This window comes from Trichoplusia ni, unplaced genomic scaffold (assembly GCF_003590095.1).
Source record: "Trichoplusia ni isolate ovarian cell line Hi5 unplaced genomic scaffold, tn1 tig00003037, whole genome shotgun sequence".
NCBI lineage: Eukaryota > Metazoa > Arthropoda > Insecta > Lepidoptera > Noctuidae > Trichoplusia > Trichoplusia ni.
Window position 1 is genome coordinate 1 of NW_020800319.1, and position 15,565 is coordinate 15,565.

Sequence of the window (15,565 nt, forward strand, 5' to 3'; positions counted from 1 at the left end):
GCACATGTTTGTTTGAATATTGTTTTTAAAATTTCACACGACGCGTTTCTAACAATTGGAACTGGATTGTGTCAATTAACAAATGTAAATAACTAAAGTCTGCCTTCAAGTATGGGGCTACGGTAAATTGTGGGGAGGCCTATTTGGCATTTTCCCAGTAAATCGTGTCTCTCGTCACTAATATTGATATCACTATAAAAACACGTGGAAAATAGGATGGCCTAGAAGGCAAGGAACGAATATTTAAGTCTATTTACATTTTTACAGGTCACCGCATGACATGGAAGCAATATCATAGATTAGACGATATCCATGGCTTTTTGGACTACTTGGCGAAAACATACCCGTCGATCATCAGTGTCAACTCAATAGGAAAATCTTACGAAGGTCGAGACCTCAAGGTAAATATTTAGAGAACCCAAAACTACTCGATCCATAGCTATTTCTAACGGTAAGCTTTTCTTATCAAAATAATATTGAAACCATGAATCGCTTGTTTCGCAGTCTGGTTTTGTTAGCATGACGAAACATCAAATCACATCAATTCACGATTTAAACATAATTACGGCACTATATTACTATATAATCGAACATAAACATGCATATCGATAGAGAAATGAATCAGCGATTCGCATCGATTTTGTTCAGCAGTCAGATTACTCTAAGATAACAGGAATTAATAAACTATAACGTATTCATTGATTCACGATATAATATTACTAAATTAAATTCCAAATAATAGATTAAATTTTAATTTTGATGATTTAATGATTTAATTTTGTTACCTAAAACCCTCTACAGAGCAAACCTTTAGCAGGTAAAGTTTTAGGATCATCAAAACACATAAATAAAACATGTCTGCTATTTGTCCTCAGATGCTGCGCATTTCAGACGGCAAAGCGGGTAATAAAGCTGTCTTTATTGACGGAGGAATACATGCTCGGGAATGGATCAGTCCGGCTGTTGTCACATACTTCATTAATCAATTCGCTGAAAACTTCGACGTCGAGTCTGATGATATCAAGAACATTGATTGGTAAGAGGTCTATGATGTGGCTCAAGTAAAAAAGGCCGATTAGTGCGAACCTTTGTTTATCTGCAAGCTCACAATTCTTTTTAGAGCAAATAAAGTATCGAGTGGTTTATTCTATTGACGCAAAATAAACAACATTTAAAGACAGCAAAAGTCAACGACCGGCGGATCTTTTTTAAAAGCTGTGGCGTTTCTAGCCCTCTATTCGACTTATATTCGACATGAAATTGTTTTAAGCGAACCCTTTTTTAACAGGTATTTCTTACCAGTAGTAAACCCCGATGGATACGAGTACACGCATAGGTCAGATCGTCTTTGGAGGAAGAATAGGAAGTATGGATTGGGTATAAGTACTTGCACCGGTGCTGATCTCAACAGGAACTTTGGGTAACTAGCTATATTCTCATACAAAAAATGTAACTGTGCAAAGTCACCTTGATACTGCATTTCGTCATTAGTCATTTCGTAGGTCATGAGCGATATGTGTGTATGTGTTCAATTAGTAATAATTTACACAAATGTTCAGAATAAACTCGTTCTGATGGTGCTATTACTTGTCAGGTAGTTTAGTAAAGGTATTTGGAAGTCATGTTTGGTAACAAAATATATCTCCTTAATTAAGTGATTTAATTATGTTTCCAGTTCGAAAAATAACGGTTATTAGGAAATGTGAAAAAGTCAGAACGCTTAAGAAAATGGATCATGAATAATCATTTACGTATTACGTACTTATCATAACAATATTGATTTGGCATTAATTGGGGCTAATATTTTATTTAAGATATCGCTGGGGAGGCAAAGGTTCATCAGGCTATCCCTGCAGCGACATATACCGCGGAAGTGGACCCTTCTCTGAACCAGAAACTAAGGCGATCTCCGTAAGTAGTAATTTGGTGATTTTAAGCAATTTGGCAAAAGTCTTGACAAAAATAAAGTGAATTAAAGTTCAAGACGGAAAAATTGGTTCGACTCCTCAACTAAGAACACGTTTTCTTTTCCAATAGAAAATCAATAATGTGAGCTTGACAGTATTGATTGCACGCAATTATTATCCCCAAGGACTTCGCAAAAAAATTTGCAAAAATAAACGTCTTTGTCTCTTCATCTTTGCCTTTCAAGTATATTCAAGATGATTTACGCATAATTTATCAAAACCAAAGCTTTTGTCGATAAACAAATCGAGATAAGAAGAACGTGTTTAACGTAAGGGAATTAGTTTATTGCCTTCATTAAAATTTTCGTTTTTCTTCTTATTAGGAGTTCTTTAAGAATACTGCAGCGAAGTTCTCTGCTTACCTAACATACCACAGTTATGGACAGTATCTGCTGTACCCATGGGGTTATGATAATGCACTACCAGCAGACCACAAAGACTTGGATAGCGTTGGGAACCAGATGGCTGAGGTGAGAATAACTTGAAATTTTATTGCTAAATTAAAATTGAATCATAGAAACATAATGAACATTCTACAAGCTCCATAATCTGAATAGGAACTATGGAGCAAAATTATGCTCACACTGTAATTTGCCCATAATGACTCAGATTTTAATTCCATGCTCAACATTAAACTGTGTTTTCTTCCATCTCACTTCAGGCTATACGAAAGACTGGAGGTTCTCAATACAAGGTTGGATCATCAAGTGGGCTGCTCTACCCTGCAGCTGGAGGATCAGATGATTGGGCCAAGTCCCTAGGTATTAAGTACACTTACACTATTGAACTGAGTGACACTGGCCGTTACGGTTTCGTATTGCCAGCTTCCTACATAGAACCAGTTGCAAGAGAAAACTTAGCTGCCTTGAGGGTCCTTGCAAGTCAAGTGTAATAACATGACATAACATAATAATTATTTATTGTAAGTTTTGACACTCAGCGATGTACAAAATAAATAGTATATTTATTATTTAATAATGTATAAGAAGTGAAGACTGAGAGCCAGATATGTAATCTTTGGCAGATGCATGATTTTAAGAATAAAAATCTTTATAAATAATTTTTTTTTATTCCCTTATGAAAACTGAGTACTGTTTATGTACTAAAATAAATAAGAATTGTCTATTTTGTAAAGAGTGCCTTCAACCAATCAATAGTATTTAATATATCAAATGGTATATTTATATAGTAACTTTTATGGGAATGTTTAATTATATTGCCACAGTCTACTGATCAGCTCCTCCTCCGGTTTGGTCCAAAACTAGTCAGGCAATCCTGATAAATACGCGTTAAGTAATCCGTTACATCGTTAAATACATAAATGACTACTTAAATCTACATTACCTTGGTACTATTATTATTATATTCTTTGTGTTCAGGAATCTCCATTTCAGTCTCATTAGGCTTGGTCACTTTAATTTGAGGAATAGCCTCAGGATCTGGACTAAACACCGGAGTTTTAGGCCTACTAGGCACATTCGGCGATACAGGGGTAGCCTTCAGTAAGTTCTTAGTTTCTTGCGCTAAATCTTCTGCCCTCTTCAAAATTAATTCTACGTCATCAACATCATCACTTATGACTTTCTCGGTCTTGTTAGGAGAAGTTAACTTTTTTATTTCATTAAAAATGTATCTTATTTCCTCATCACTGCCTTTGTAAGCCTCACAGGTCTTTTCGAATTGAAGAAATTCTTTCGTCGACATACTATTGTCGTTTGAACCTACATCTTGATGAATTGCTAGTACATTCTGCGCCATGGCTGTCTAGATAACAACCAAGATCGGAGTTAAATAGCGTAAAACTTAAAGAAAAGAATAATAACAAACAGCAGTAACAGATTCTTCGATTTTTTCCAATCAAACACAACCACCGGTTGCTTAGCAACTATTTCAAAAGTGCAGTGCGCTGAGCCCTGAAGTAGTGAGAAATAATTATCGGGAAAAACCGGTTCTTATTTCATAGGCGCTCGATGAATTACTTCAAGGTCTTGTACGATAACTGTGAAAAAAAGTATAATTTTATTATAGTAAAATAAAACCTGGTGCTCTTCTATGATTATAATCGAAGAAAGAATAAAGTTATACATAAATGTAGACAGACACCTCTTAAAAATGTGTGAAACTGGCAACACCCTCTTCAAACATCAATGAATGAAGTATACAAAACGTCAAACGGGGAATAACAATCGTTTTTCTAAGCAATTTTTAATTAAACCATAATTTTACGTTTATTAGAGAGTGAAAAGGTTGTGTAATTAACATCGAAGATGTCGGTGCCTCCACAGGCGTTTGTGAATAAAAATAAGAAACATTTTCTGGGGATTCCAGCGCCCTTAGGTTATGTTGCTGGTGTTGGTCGAGGGTGAGAGAATGTTTATTTACCAGAACATGTCGACATTGCTGTAAAAAACTGTAGCTTATACGTTTTTTAATCTCTAATTTCCCTTATAGTGCCACTGGGTTCACCACACGATCTGATATCGGTCCAGCGAGAGACGCCAATGATGTATCGTAAGTATTACTCAAACATGTATTAAAATTGTAGTGGTAATCTTTTTTTACCAACTGCAATTAGTCTATTTTCTCCTCTTTTTATTTAAACTTAACAGCCATAAAGTAAAAAACAGTAAGTTCTTAAAAAGCGTTTTTGTAAACAGCCCTTAAGTTTTCTTGCGTTTAGGCACCTTGCTACAACTTCACTATGTTCAAACATTAATTTCCATATTTTAGGGATGATCGGCATGCTCCACCGGCAGCTAAGCGTAAAAAGACCGAGGAAGAAGATGATGATGAAGATTTGAATGACTCCAACTATGATGAGTTCTCTGGCTACAGTGGCTCTTTGTTTTCGAAGGTAAAATGTAACGCATTGCCACATAATATGCAATTTCTAACTTTTAGAACCCAATTTAATAACAAAAAAGTAAAAAGTAGTCTTAACATTTCAAATGCCTGAGTAACTGAATTAATCGTAACAACTGAGTGATTGTAGTAAATCTGCCAATTTATTATATATTAGGATCCATATGACAAAGATGATGCTGAAGCAGATGCAATTTATGAATCCATTGATAAAAGAATGGATGAGAAAAGAAAAGAGTACAGAGAAAAACGTCTCAAAGAGGATTTGGAAAGATACCGTCAAGAGAGGTAAAGTTCTTACTTTGGTTATAGATAATAGATTAAATTCTTATAATAAAACATCTCAAAGATCTAATGCTAGGCATAAAAAGTATTTTCCCAGTAAGTAAAATTGCTTTTTCTCATGTTTTATTTATGTAAGCAAGTAAATCATACTATAATTTCATAATTATGGTATTGGTACTTTAATTGTATTGGTGTTCTATCGTAAAAATTAATATTATTTATTATTGAATAAAAAAATGTTGTTAGCTAGTGGTCACTCCAGCCATCACAACTCCCAAGACTCCTGGAACATTTACAAGTTTCTAAATAACATATGAAGACATTTGATTAGAGATTAAAAGATAGGAACCAACCTACCTTTGTCCAAATTAATTATACAATTTTTTTTTCTAACTTGTATTATGTCTACAGGCCAAAAATCCAACAACAGTTCTCAGACTTAAAACGTGAATTGAAATCAGTGTCTGAAGATGAATGGTCAGCGATACCAGAGGTTGGTGACGCACGCAATAGGAAGCAACGTAATCCTCGTGCGGAGAAGTTCACACCGTTGCCAGATAGTATGCTGTCTCGGAACCTTGGAGGAGAGTCATCGTCGTCAATTGACCCTGGATCTGGTCTAGCATCTATGATGCCTGGTGTAATGACACCAGGAATGTTGACACCATCTGGTAAGCTTCTTATTTAATATTGATATCTGCAATAATTTCACGACAATGCATTATGTAGTCATATCATATAGAAGTAGTTGTCTTTGTGCATGTGACATTAATATTAATGGCAACCCACAACACCATTTATATTATTTATAAATGTGTTATTATTTATGATACCATCAAATGTGTGCCTTTTCATTTACGTATTTCTATTTTATACAATAGGTGATTTGGATTTAAGAAAGATAGGTCAAGCAAGAAACACTCTTATGACAGTAAAACTGTCGCAAGTATCAGATTCCGTAACAGGACAAACCGTCGTGGATCCTAAAGGCTACCTGACCGATCTTCAGTCCATGATACCAACTTACGGTGGCGATATAAATGATATCAAGAAAGCCAGGCTGCTGTTGAAATCTGTTAGAGAGACAAATCCCAATCATCCTCCTGCCTGGATTGCCAGTGCTAGGTTGGAAGAAGTTACTGGTAAGTGTATTATATATCTGTTCATAAAAACTTTCGTTTATACAAGCATTGCCAGATTGTATGACAGATTATTGCAGGAGGGTATTTTCCTGTTGTTGTCACAAAAAAAAATGCAATAACACCTATTTGGATGTATAAATAATATAAATATACTTTTCAAAATAATTTAGTAAGTTCTGTTATGGATTCTATTGGTTTTAGTAATTTTTAGGCAGCTAAGTTTTTCGACCTCTTTTTTGTGATATCTGGACTTGCTGTTTTACTACTTTGATAATTTTATTTTCTTATTTATAACATACATCTCTTAGGCAAAGTACAATCAGCCCGTAACTTAATCATGAAGGGTTGTGAGGTAAACCCGAGTAGTGAAGAGCTGTGGCTGGAGGCCGCGAGGCTGCAGCCGCGAGACACCGCTCGAGCTGTCATCGCTCACGCCGCGAGGAACCTGCCGCACAGTGTCAGGATATGGGTGAAGGCTGCAGACTTGGAACAGGAAACCAAGGTAAAGTTATTTTAAGAAAGAATGCCATTCACTGTATATAATTAATTGACTATGAAACTATTATCTTGTGCAAAGAAAATAGAGAAGAACGAATTTGTTAACTGTTGATAGTGCGACAATTTGACGATAGATAGCAGTCTACTAATTGAGTACTATCTCTTAATTGATTCAATAATTAAAATTATTAACTAAATCTTCGTCACTGAACAGATTCACTTCTAAGTAAGTTTGCCAGTTATTCTTCTCGTAATTTCTTAACTTAGCTAATCTGTAATGTTTATTTAACAGGCAAAACGCCGAGTTTACCGCAAAGCATTAGAGCACATACCCAACTCAGTCCGTTTATGGAAAGCGGCGGTAGAATTAGAAAACCCAGAAGACGCCCGCATTTTGCTCTCAAGAGCCGTCGAGTGCTGCCCTACCAGCGTCGAGTGTGGCTCGCTTTAGCCAGGCTTGAGACATATGAGAATGCTAGAAAAGTGTTGAATAAAGCCCGTGAGAATATACCCACGGATAGGCAAATTTGGGTGACGGCTGCTAAGCTTGAAGAAGCACATGGTGAGTAGATTAATTTTGCCATAAGTACAGTTAGCTGTTAAATTAAATTGACTCGAGTATTGTTCTTTAATGACGTTTCAGTAGTCCTGATCTTATGACTATAACATAACCTAGCATTTTGGAATTGGTGTTTAGTATATATAATCGGCATTTGTTCTAACTAGTCGGGCACTCCCGATAAATACGCCCTGAGTAAACCGTTGCATTATTTAATCTAATATATAAAGTTCCCGTGTCACGATGTTAGTTACCGTACTCCTCCGAAACGGCTAAACCGATTTTTACCAAATTTTGTATGCGTATTCAGTAGGCCTGAGAATCGACTAACGTCTATTTTTCATACCCCTAAGTGATAAGGGTTGCTTACACTAATTTTTTTTTATTTTATTTTTTAAACGAATTTGATTGTTTTTTTTTTAATGTGACATTAAAGAATAATTACAACTAGAAATAAGGCAAAGGCATTTATTAGGCAAAAGAACGTTTGCTGGGTCAGCTAGTAATGTTCTAAATGTTATAGTAATTGTTACTTACTGCATTAATAAAATAATTGTGTCTACTTATTTTTTCAACAGGTAACACACATATGGTGGAGAAGATTATAGACCGTGCGATCACATCACTGAGTGCAAACGGCGTTGAAATAAACCGCGAGCATTGGTTCAAAGAGGCGATGGAAGCTGAGAAGTCGGGAGCTGTGCACACTTGTCAAGTAATATACAACACTTAAAATACATATTCCATCATTTAAAAGTTACATAAAACTCGAGCTTAAGTAACTATATTGAGATGTTCTAATCGCTTAAACTACATATGTGCTTAAATAAACTGATGTTTTGAAAGAGCTCTATGTTAGCTAAAATAGCTCTGTAACATTTTATTTTATTATCCCGTCGATTTTACGTACATTCACATGCGTAGTAAATATTTTTTTTTTTGTTGTAAGGCCATTATTCGTGCAGTCATTGGACACGGTATTGAACCTGAAGATCAGAAACACACATGGATGGAAGATGCTGAAGCTGTAAGTATTAGAAATTAGAATTAAAAAGTTACAATGTAATGCCATTTTTTTAATTGGGCTCTGTTTTATATCCGATTTTTGATTATGCTTGTCAAGGTCTTAATTATATCGTGTAATTATTAAAAAGTATTTAATCACACGTGAGATATTTTCGTAGACAAATTTTAGTATGATTACATTTTCTCTCATTTTGATCATATTTTAATCAGCGTGAAAATACCACCTGCCGTAATATATTCATAATAAGTTCATTATTTAGGAATGGTTTACTTACATATATGTCTCAAGATCCCTAATAAGAGAAATTTAGGTTCACGCTCGTTCGTTCGAGGTAACGAGTTAATCGCGCGATCCGCCGCTAGTACGACGTTAACACACACAAACCTCCACGCCTTTGATATTGCCGCGAGCGACGCTAGCTTGCCCGCTACTTAGATCGATGTTTGATATTTCGTGCTCACGCCCGCCTCCGCGCTCGCGAGTCAACGTAAATGAGTAGTTGGTTCCAGGTGTATCGTGTACCTTTATTTTTACTTACGTACATATTTAAAGATAGATTTTCCAATTGGCTTATTCAATATTTTCTCGTACCCAGTGCGCAAACGAAGGCGCGTACGAGTGCGCCCGCGCGGTGTACGGCTACGCGCTGTCGGTGTTCCCGTCCAAGAAGTCCATCTGGCTGCGCGCCGCCTACCTGGAGAAGCAGCACGGCTCGCGCGCCAGCCTCGAGGCGCTGCTGCAGCGCGCCGTCGCGCACTGCCCCAAGTCGGAGGTGCTGTGGCTCATGGGCGCCAAGAGCAAGTGGCTGGCCGGTGAGTGGCATACACACATACATGTTACATATACCTGGAGAGGCAGCAAGGAAACAAGATGCTGATAAGACTGCAGGTATAAACCAGTGATATGAGTCACATCAAACCCACTGTGCGCCGCGAGTCGCCAGTTCGATTCCCGCGTACGACAAGCTTTTTTGTTTTTGTGTTTACCTTTTGAATTAATCACTTAATTTAGTGGAACAGCTTAAGATACCAAAAGAAAAGTTCTACAATACTTATGGTACTTTCACAGGTGATGTACCAGCGGCTCGAGGTATCTTATCCCTGGCTTTCCAAGCTAACCCCAACTCTGAAGAAATCTGGTTGGCGGCCGTCAAGCTTGAGAGCGAGAACAAAGAGTATGACAGAGCGAGACGACTGCTGTCGAAAGCGAGGGCTTCTGCTCCCACGCGAGGGTGAGTAAAATACATACTTTATGTTAGAAATTTTAGGATTTTATTCTATTATCTAGGTTAGTTGGATTGTTACTTTTGTGCACGAATGGTAGTTTTGTTCCCATTTTATGTAAACTGTTCAATAGAAAACGTTACGTTAAAACATGAATAGTTATTTTTAACACGAAAAGATGATAAAAGCCCTTATAAAATACTGGCTAAATATCCTTAAAATTGTTGGAGAAATACTTACTTATAAAAGATTTATTTAAAACAGGTAATGATAAAATCGGCGAAACTCGAATGGGCGCTGAACAACTTGGATGCCGCTTTACAAATCTTGGAAGACGCCATCAAAGTGTTCGGGGATTACGCGAAGCTGCACATGATGAAAGGCGAGATAGAAGAACAGATGGGCAAGCACGAGGAAGCGAGACAGACATACTCGCAAGGGGTGAGCAATACTTTCATTCACTTGAAAGGTTTATTAAGAGGCTGTAATATCTTTTCTGCATTTTTTTGTTAAGGTCATGTTTAAGTTTTCATGTATTAAAAAGGGCGGGCTTCATTTGAATTGCCACGGCTCCCAAAACTTTGATTATTCTTATTGTGCAGTTATTCTTAAATTAAATGTATATTTTAGCTCAAGAAATGTGCCACTAGTGTCCCGATGTGGATATTACTGTCTCGACTAGAAGAAAAACTCAAGAACGTCACGAAAGCGAGATCAGTGCTGGAGAAAGCCAGGCTAAGGAATCCGAAGACTGCAGAATTGTGGTAAGTGGAGACAAATATCTGTAGATTTTTAATGAAATAGATCTTCTAAGACCTTTCATCGATACTTTATTCATTTTTCCTCACATTTTGTTTATTTTTCATTACTTTAATCTCGTATTAAAACAGTTTCGAGAAGATTGTATTTCACTTATTAAAATCGGAACTTTTTTTTATTGTTTTTTTTTTAAGTTTTTCCAACTTATCTATTATTATAATAATTATATTATTAATAGAGATTGGTCTCGTTCAAAAACAGGTTGGAGAGCGTAAGACTAGAGAGGCGGAATGGCAGCGCTGAGATTGCTAACGCTGTGATGGCGAAAGCGTTGCAGGAGTGTCCCAGCGCCGGCCGCTTGTGGGCAGAAGCTATATTCATGGAGTCACGGCCACAGAGGAAAACTAAGAGTGTAAGGAATGATTTTAAACTTATGATATGTCTGTCATTTTTTATGTGGAATAGCAAATGTGGTCAATGACAAATGGACAACCTTCAAGGTATCCAGACTTGATCTACGAATATGTTAGGGTTTCTTTATAATTTTTGAACTTTAATAGTAAAGAGAGGTAAAGTTTGTCCTGGTACAAAGTCGATATCTTTTATCAGGTGATTTTCTCCCAATTTGTTATAACCATTTGTCCTGCAAAGTACTTTTTTACCAAAGAACGGTCATCTCATCATCAACCAATTACACTCTTAATTTTTGTTAATAGGTGGACGCGCTTAAGAAATGCGAGCACGACGCACACGTGCTGCTAGCCGTGTCTCAGCTGTTCTGGACCGAGAGGAAACTCAACAAGTGTCGCGAGTGGTTCAACAGAACGGTAAGATATATCTCCTTATCATTTTAAAACAGGTTGTATGTGTACATCTTAACTATCCAGCCTTCCCTTGATTCCCTTGATGATACAGTGTGGCTAAGACATTAACTTTGCCTGATTAAGTATATTTAGCTATGTATGAAAAATAAATAAACAAAGGCTGGACAAAATAGAGTTGTAACGTTTGAAAGTGCCTGGAAAACGGCCTACTTCAAACAAGCTTTTGATTTTGGACTAGTCCAATTGATGATCCCAAAAATATTAAACCATCACTGATAATTTCATTAATAGCGAGTAATGAGCTAAGAAAGATGAACAAAACAATCACCCAATCTAACAAAACGCTACCTCCAGGTAAAAATCGACCCCGACCTGGGCGACGCTTGGGCTTACTTCTACAAGTTCGAGTTACTCCACGGTAACGAACAACAGCAAGAAGACGTCAAGACTCGCTGCAAAGCGGCCGAACCACATCACGGGGAAGAGTGGTGTAAGGTCTCCAAAGATATCGCCAACTGGTGCTTCACCACCAAACAGATATTACTGCTAGTTGCTAAGAACTTACCGGTACCTACGTGAAGAGTTGTAGTTGTTACTTTTAGGTGTAAGGTACTGTAATTGTGGATTAGAAGTTTAGTGAAATTGCAACGTGATTCGTGACTACGGCTGGTGTAAAATCGCGACGAAACTTTAAGGTACATACATCATTTTATGAAGTTGAAGTTTAGAAGTTGAGAAAAAAAAATATCATCAAATTTCGTTTTGTTACATTTTGTGGTAAAATTTGAACATTATGAACATTGCCGTAATAGTAATTGTTGAAGATAAAGGAACACAGAAAAACGTATATTGTAAGTGGAATATAAAAGTATTTTCTGTAACTATACAAACGTAACTTTTCATCGTAATATTATTTTAAATGTAAGACAAATGTGTGCTAGAAAACATTAAAAATATATAAAAAACAGATCAAACTCCATTACCCCCTCAGATTGAATATAACATTGTTATAATTCCGATATAAAATAAATTTATTTAATTATGAAAGATTTTTATTTATTTACCTTATGTATGTTCAACAGTTTATTTACATTAAGCTGCTTTACTGCCTTACCTATTTTAGAACTTAAATTCTGATATGATTAACAAAAAAGGGTAGTGAAGTATTATTAAAGGAAAAGTTTATTGTAGTCTATCTTTAAAATATCCCACCCTCAAGTTTGAAAAAGGGCAAAATTAATTAAGCTATTTTATTGACTTTTCTCTTAGTTTCGCATAGAAGTGAATGCACAAAGAAATACTAGATATTTATGATATAAAAGTTAAATGTTTAAAAGTGTCAACAGCATTTCTGTCATCTTATTTACCTATTAGGTAGGCACATTACATTCTTTTCTCTGAATCTCGTTCAGCATCGATGTTTTTATAATAACAATTCACACGCCACAAGCGATAAACACATTTTATAAAAGTTCTAAAAATACGGCCCGAGTTGTGTGAGTTTGAATTATAAACGTGCGCTGGCGCATTGCCAGCCCGCGGTGCGCATGCGTGAGCTAAATAACTCTACGATTTTTCACCTCTTTCTCTTCCCAAAACTGAAAGTCGCAACACATACTGCGATGCTCAATTAGTGCGACTTTAGTGGAGTTATACGTACTTAGTGAAAGTGATTAAGTGTTAAGTGTAAGTTGGAAGTGTAGTTAGTGTAGTCATGTCGCCGAAGTTGCCGGTGCCCCCGCTGCAGGAGCTGTCGCTGTCGCTGGTGGCGCGCCAGCTCATCCACGCGCTCTCCCGCGTCACCTCCGACGAGGACTCCGCGCTGGAGTTCGCCATGGTCTCCTCCTACTACGAGAGCATGGGAGCCACCAGCGACATCTTCCAAGATCTCATTAACCTGATCCTCAGTTCAGAATACCTCGATCCATCTGTTAGATACTACACCATGAAACTATTGCTCAAAGAAAATGTCAAGAGTTTAGCGACAGGAATTTTCCCCTGTCCCTATTATAGAAAAGTCCTTGAGCTCATTACCGAGCAAGGCCATCACCTGACTGCTCTCAATTTAAAAGGTGTGTGGGTTAAGGACGAGCTCTTGCCAGTAATGTATCAGTTACTTAAAAATATACCGGGGTTGACTTGCTTGAATATCCCTTACATAGCCAATGATGAAGTGCTCAAATATATCGGTAAATATAATAAAGTATTGAAGTTGCTGGACATATCGGGAGAGACTGACATCACAGAAATTGGAATAGATGCAATGTTAACAGGGAACCCACAGTTAATCCAGAGTCTGACCGTCGTAAACATCGGAATGTACGGCGAGGAGAACATAGATCACACAGATGTCGCATTATTAATACGAAAGCTGCCAAACCTCACAAATCTTGGCAGTTATTCGTTTGTTGGTAAATCTATTTACCACTTATACAACACAGACTGCCCACCAGACTTCAAAACAAAACTGCAATACGTTCATGATGTGCAGACGAACTTGAGGACCATGAAGGCGATACTGGCCTTGTGTCCTATGATAGACACCATTTACCTCGAGGAGCCGGACCCTAACGTGCTGCAGCTGATCAAAGACTTGAGCTACATAACTAAGATTAAGCTAAACAAATTCCAATGCCATGAACTGCACCAGTTATTAGATAAAATTGGTCATAAAATAGTTACTTTGATGCTCTCTGGGTCTTCGGGTTCCTTCAACTTTACTAGAGTAGCAGAGACTTGCAGAAACTTGGAAAGTTTAGAGTTCTACCAGATCCAGACTGCGACCCATGAGGAAGAAATACCGTTTAACAAGTTGGAACATATTGAGATTATTCAGGGTAATTTGTCGACGTCATGTCTCAAATATTTGATGACTGGTAGTCCAAAGCTAAAGAAATTGATTATCGGCGATGAAATAAAGCTGGACGACAATGATATGTCGCGGTAAGTAATTATTTAGTAGGAAAAGCTTTCTAATACTTTTTTCATGTAGGTATAGGCAGTAACTAATTAACCTATGCAGTGACCGTGGCCACAGAAATTTGCAAGTTTCGAAAGTCCTTCTTAACAAGGGCTTAGTTAACTACTTACACAGATACAGTACTTACGTAAACTTGGTGTTAATAATTATGTAGGTACATATAAGCAGATCATGTTTCATTCCTATCTCATCTACGAGAGTGTACCAATCAATGATTTTAACAAAATCTCATTCAAAAGTATACGAAAAGCTAAATTATTCAAATATTTATCTTCTAATGAACGTATTGAATATACCTGCCAGACTCTCAGGCACTTCCCGAAATTACCGCGTCCTTGGCATACATCTGTGAGTAATTTAACTCGGTAAAGAAAACAATACACAAATGTTCGGGTAACACACCTACACGGTAGTGTAATCTTATAAAATTCGATGTACAATACTGATAATGATGATATTCATATGCTTACTACTATAGCAAAGTTACCTGGGTACCTGTTACCGGTGCAGGTGTAAGTTACTTGTGTAAAATTGGGTTAGTCGAATTTGTAATAGACGACATAGTTTTTCCTATGTTACACAAAACTGTTTTTTCTGTTTTAATTTACTCTTGTATGTGTTTGAGGTCTTCATTAATTTTATTCTTAAAATCAATAGACAGTCAAAATAGTCTCAAATTAGCGCTCACAGAAGCTTACTGCTATTAAATAGATATTAAAAAAAAACACTCCAAACCTTCTTTTTCTTTCAGGATGCTTCGTAGATACAAATTCGAGAATCTGGAAGGTATTTGGTTCCCCAATGCTCCAAGACTCACGAGGGACACAGTGGAATTGCTGATGGAATGCTGCCCCAAACTCCAGAGCCTCGGCCAGCTGAGTGGCTGGAGGTACACCCCTGACGACATGATGCTGATGAGGGCAATCATAGCCAGTACTAACACAGACCTTGTACTGTCACCTCTCGGCATCTTCCAGCAAGGGAATTAGGGTATAAATTATCGAGATAATCGTATATTATGATATGAACTGCGGAAAATTAGATAGGAATTAATTACTAGACACAATTGTTACGGAAAACCCTATATTTACTGTTTTTATTGAGCTATCTAACGTCTTGATTTTTTATCTGCCTTTTTATACAAGATAGCCATAATGGAAATGGAAAAAGAAATTTTATCCGCTTCGGTTAGACTGTTTTGGAAGTTGGGACTTTCTGAATACGTGTCTAGTCTATGGCAATTTATAGGTAAAGCTTTGTGCATTTGTTTTGTATATTTCTGATAAAATTGAAAGATTTTTTTACGAAGAATAGTTAAAAATAATAAGTTGGCCTTCTATTGTGTAAAATGTACAACTATGTACATTTAAAACAAAATATTAACGCTCTAGTCAATAAACTTATTAATTTTAATTGTATTTACCTAATGATATCAAATG

The 15,565-nt window shown here is 36.8% G+C and overlaps 2 protein-coding genes and 1 pseudogene across 2 annotated transcripts; all 3 read left to right on the plus strand.

Annotated features, from left to right (window-relative positions):
* Window positions 1–45: 45 nt before the first annotated feature.
* Window positions 46–3,027, plus strand: LOC113507669 (carboxypeptidase B-like). The gene is made up of 6 exons (XM_026890573.1): window positions 46–401; window positions 876–1,036; window positions 1,289–1,420; window positions 1,815–1,911; window positions 2,291–2,437; window positions 2,629–3,027. The coding sequence occupies exons 1-6, from the start codon at window positions 276–278 to the stop codon at window positions 2,857–2,859; spliced, it is 894 nt and encodes a 297-aa protein (XP_026746374.1). The 5' UTR covers window positions 46–275; the 3' UTR covers window positions 2,860–3,027.
* Window positions 3,028–4,133: 1,106 nt separating this feature from the next.
* On the plus strand, window positions 4,134–12,193 carry LOC113507672 (annotated as a pseudogene).
* A 455-nt stretch (window positions 12,194–12,648) lies between these two features.
* Window positions 12,649–15,548, plus strand: LOC113507667. The gene is made up of 2 exons (XM_026890570.1): window positions 12,649–14,089; window positions 14,878–15,548. The coding sequence occupies exons 1-2, from the start codon at window positions 12,861–12,863 to the stop codon at window positions 15,113–15,115; spliced, it is 1,467 nt and encodes a 488-aa protein (XP_026746371.1). The 5' UTR covers window positions 12,649–12,860; the 3' UTR covers window positions 15,116–15,548.
* Window positions 15,549–15,565: the final 17 nt, after the last annotated feature.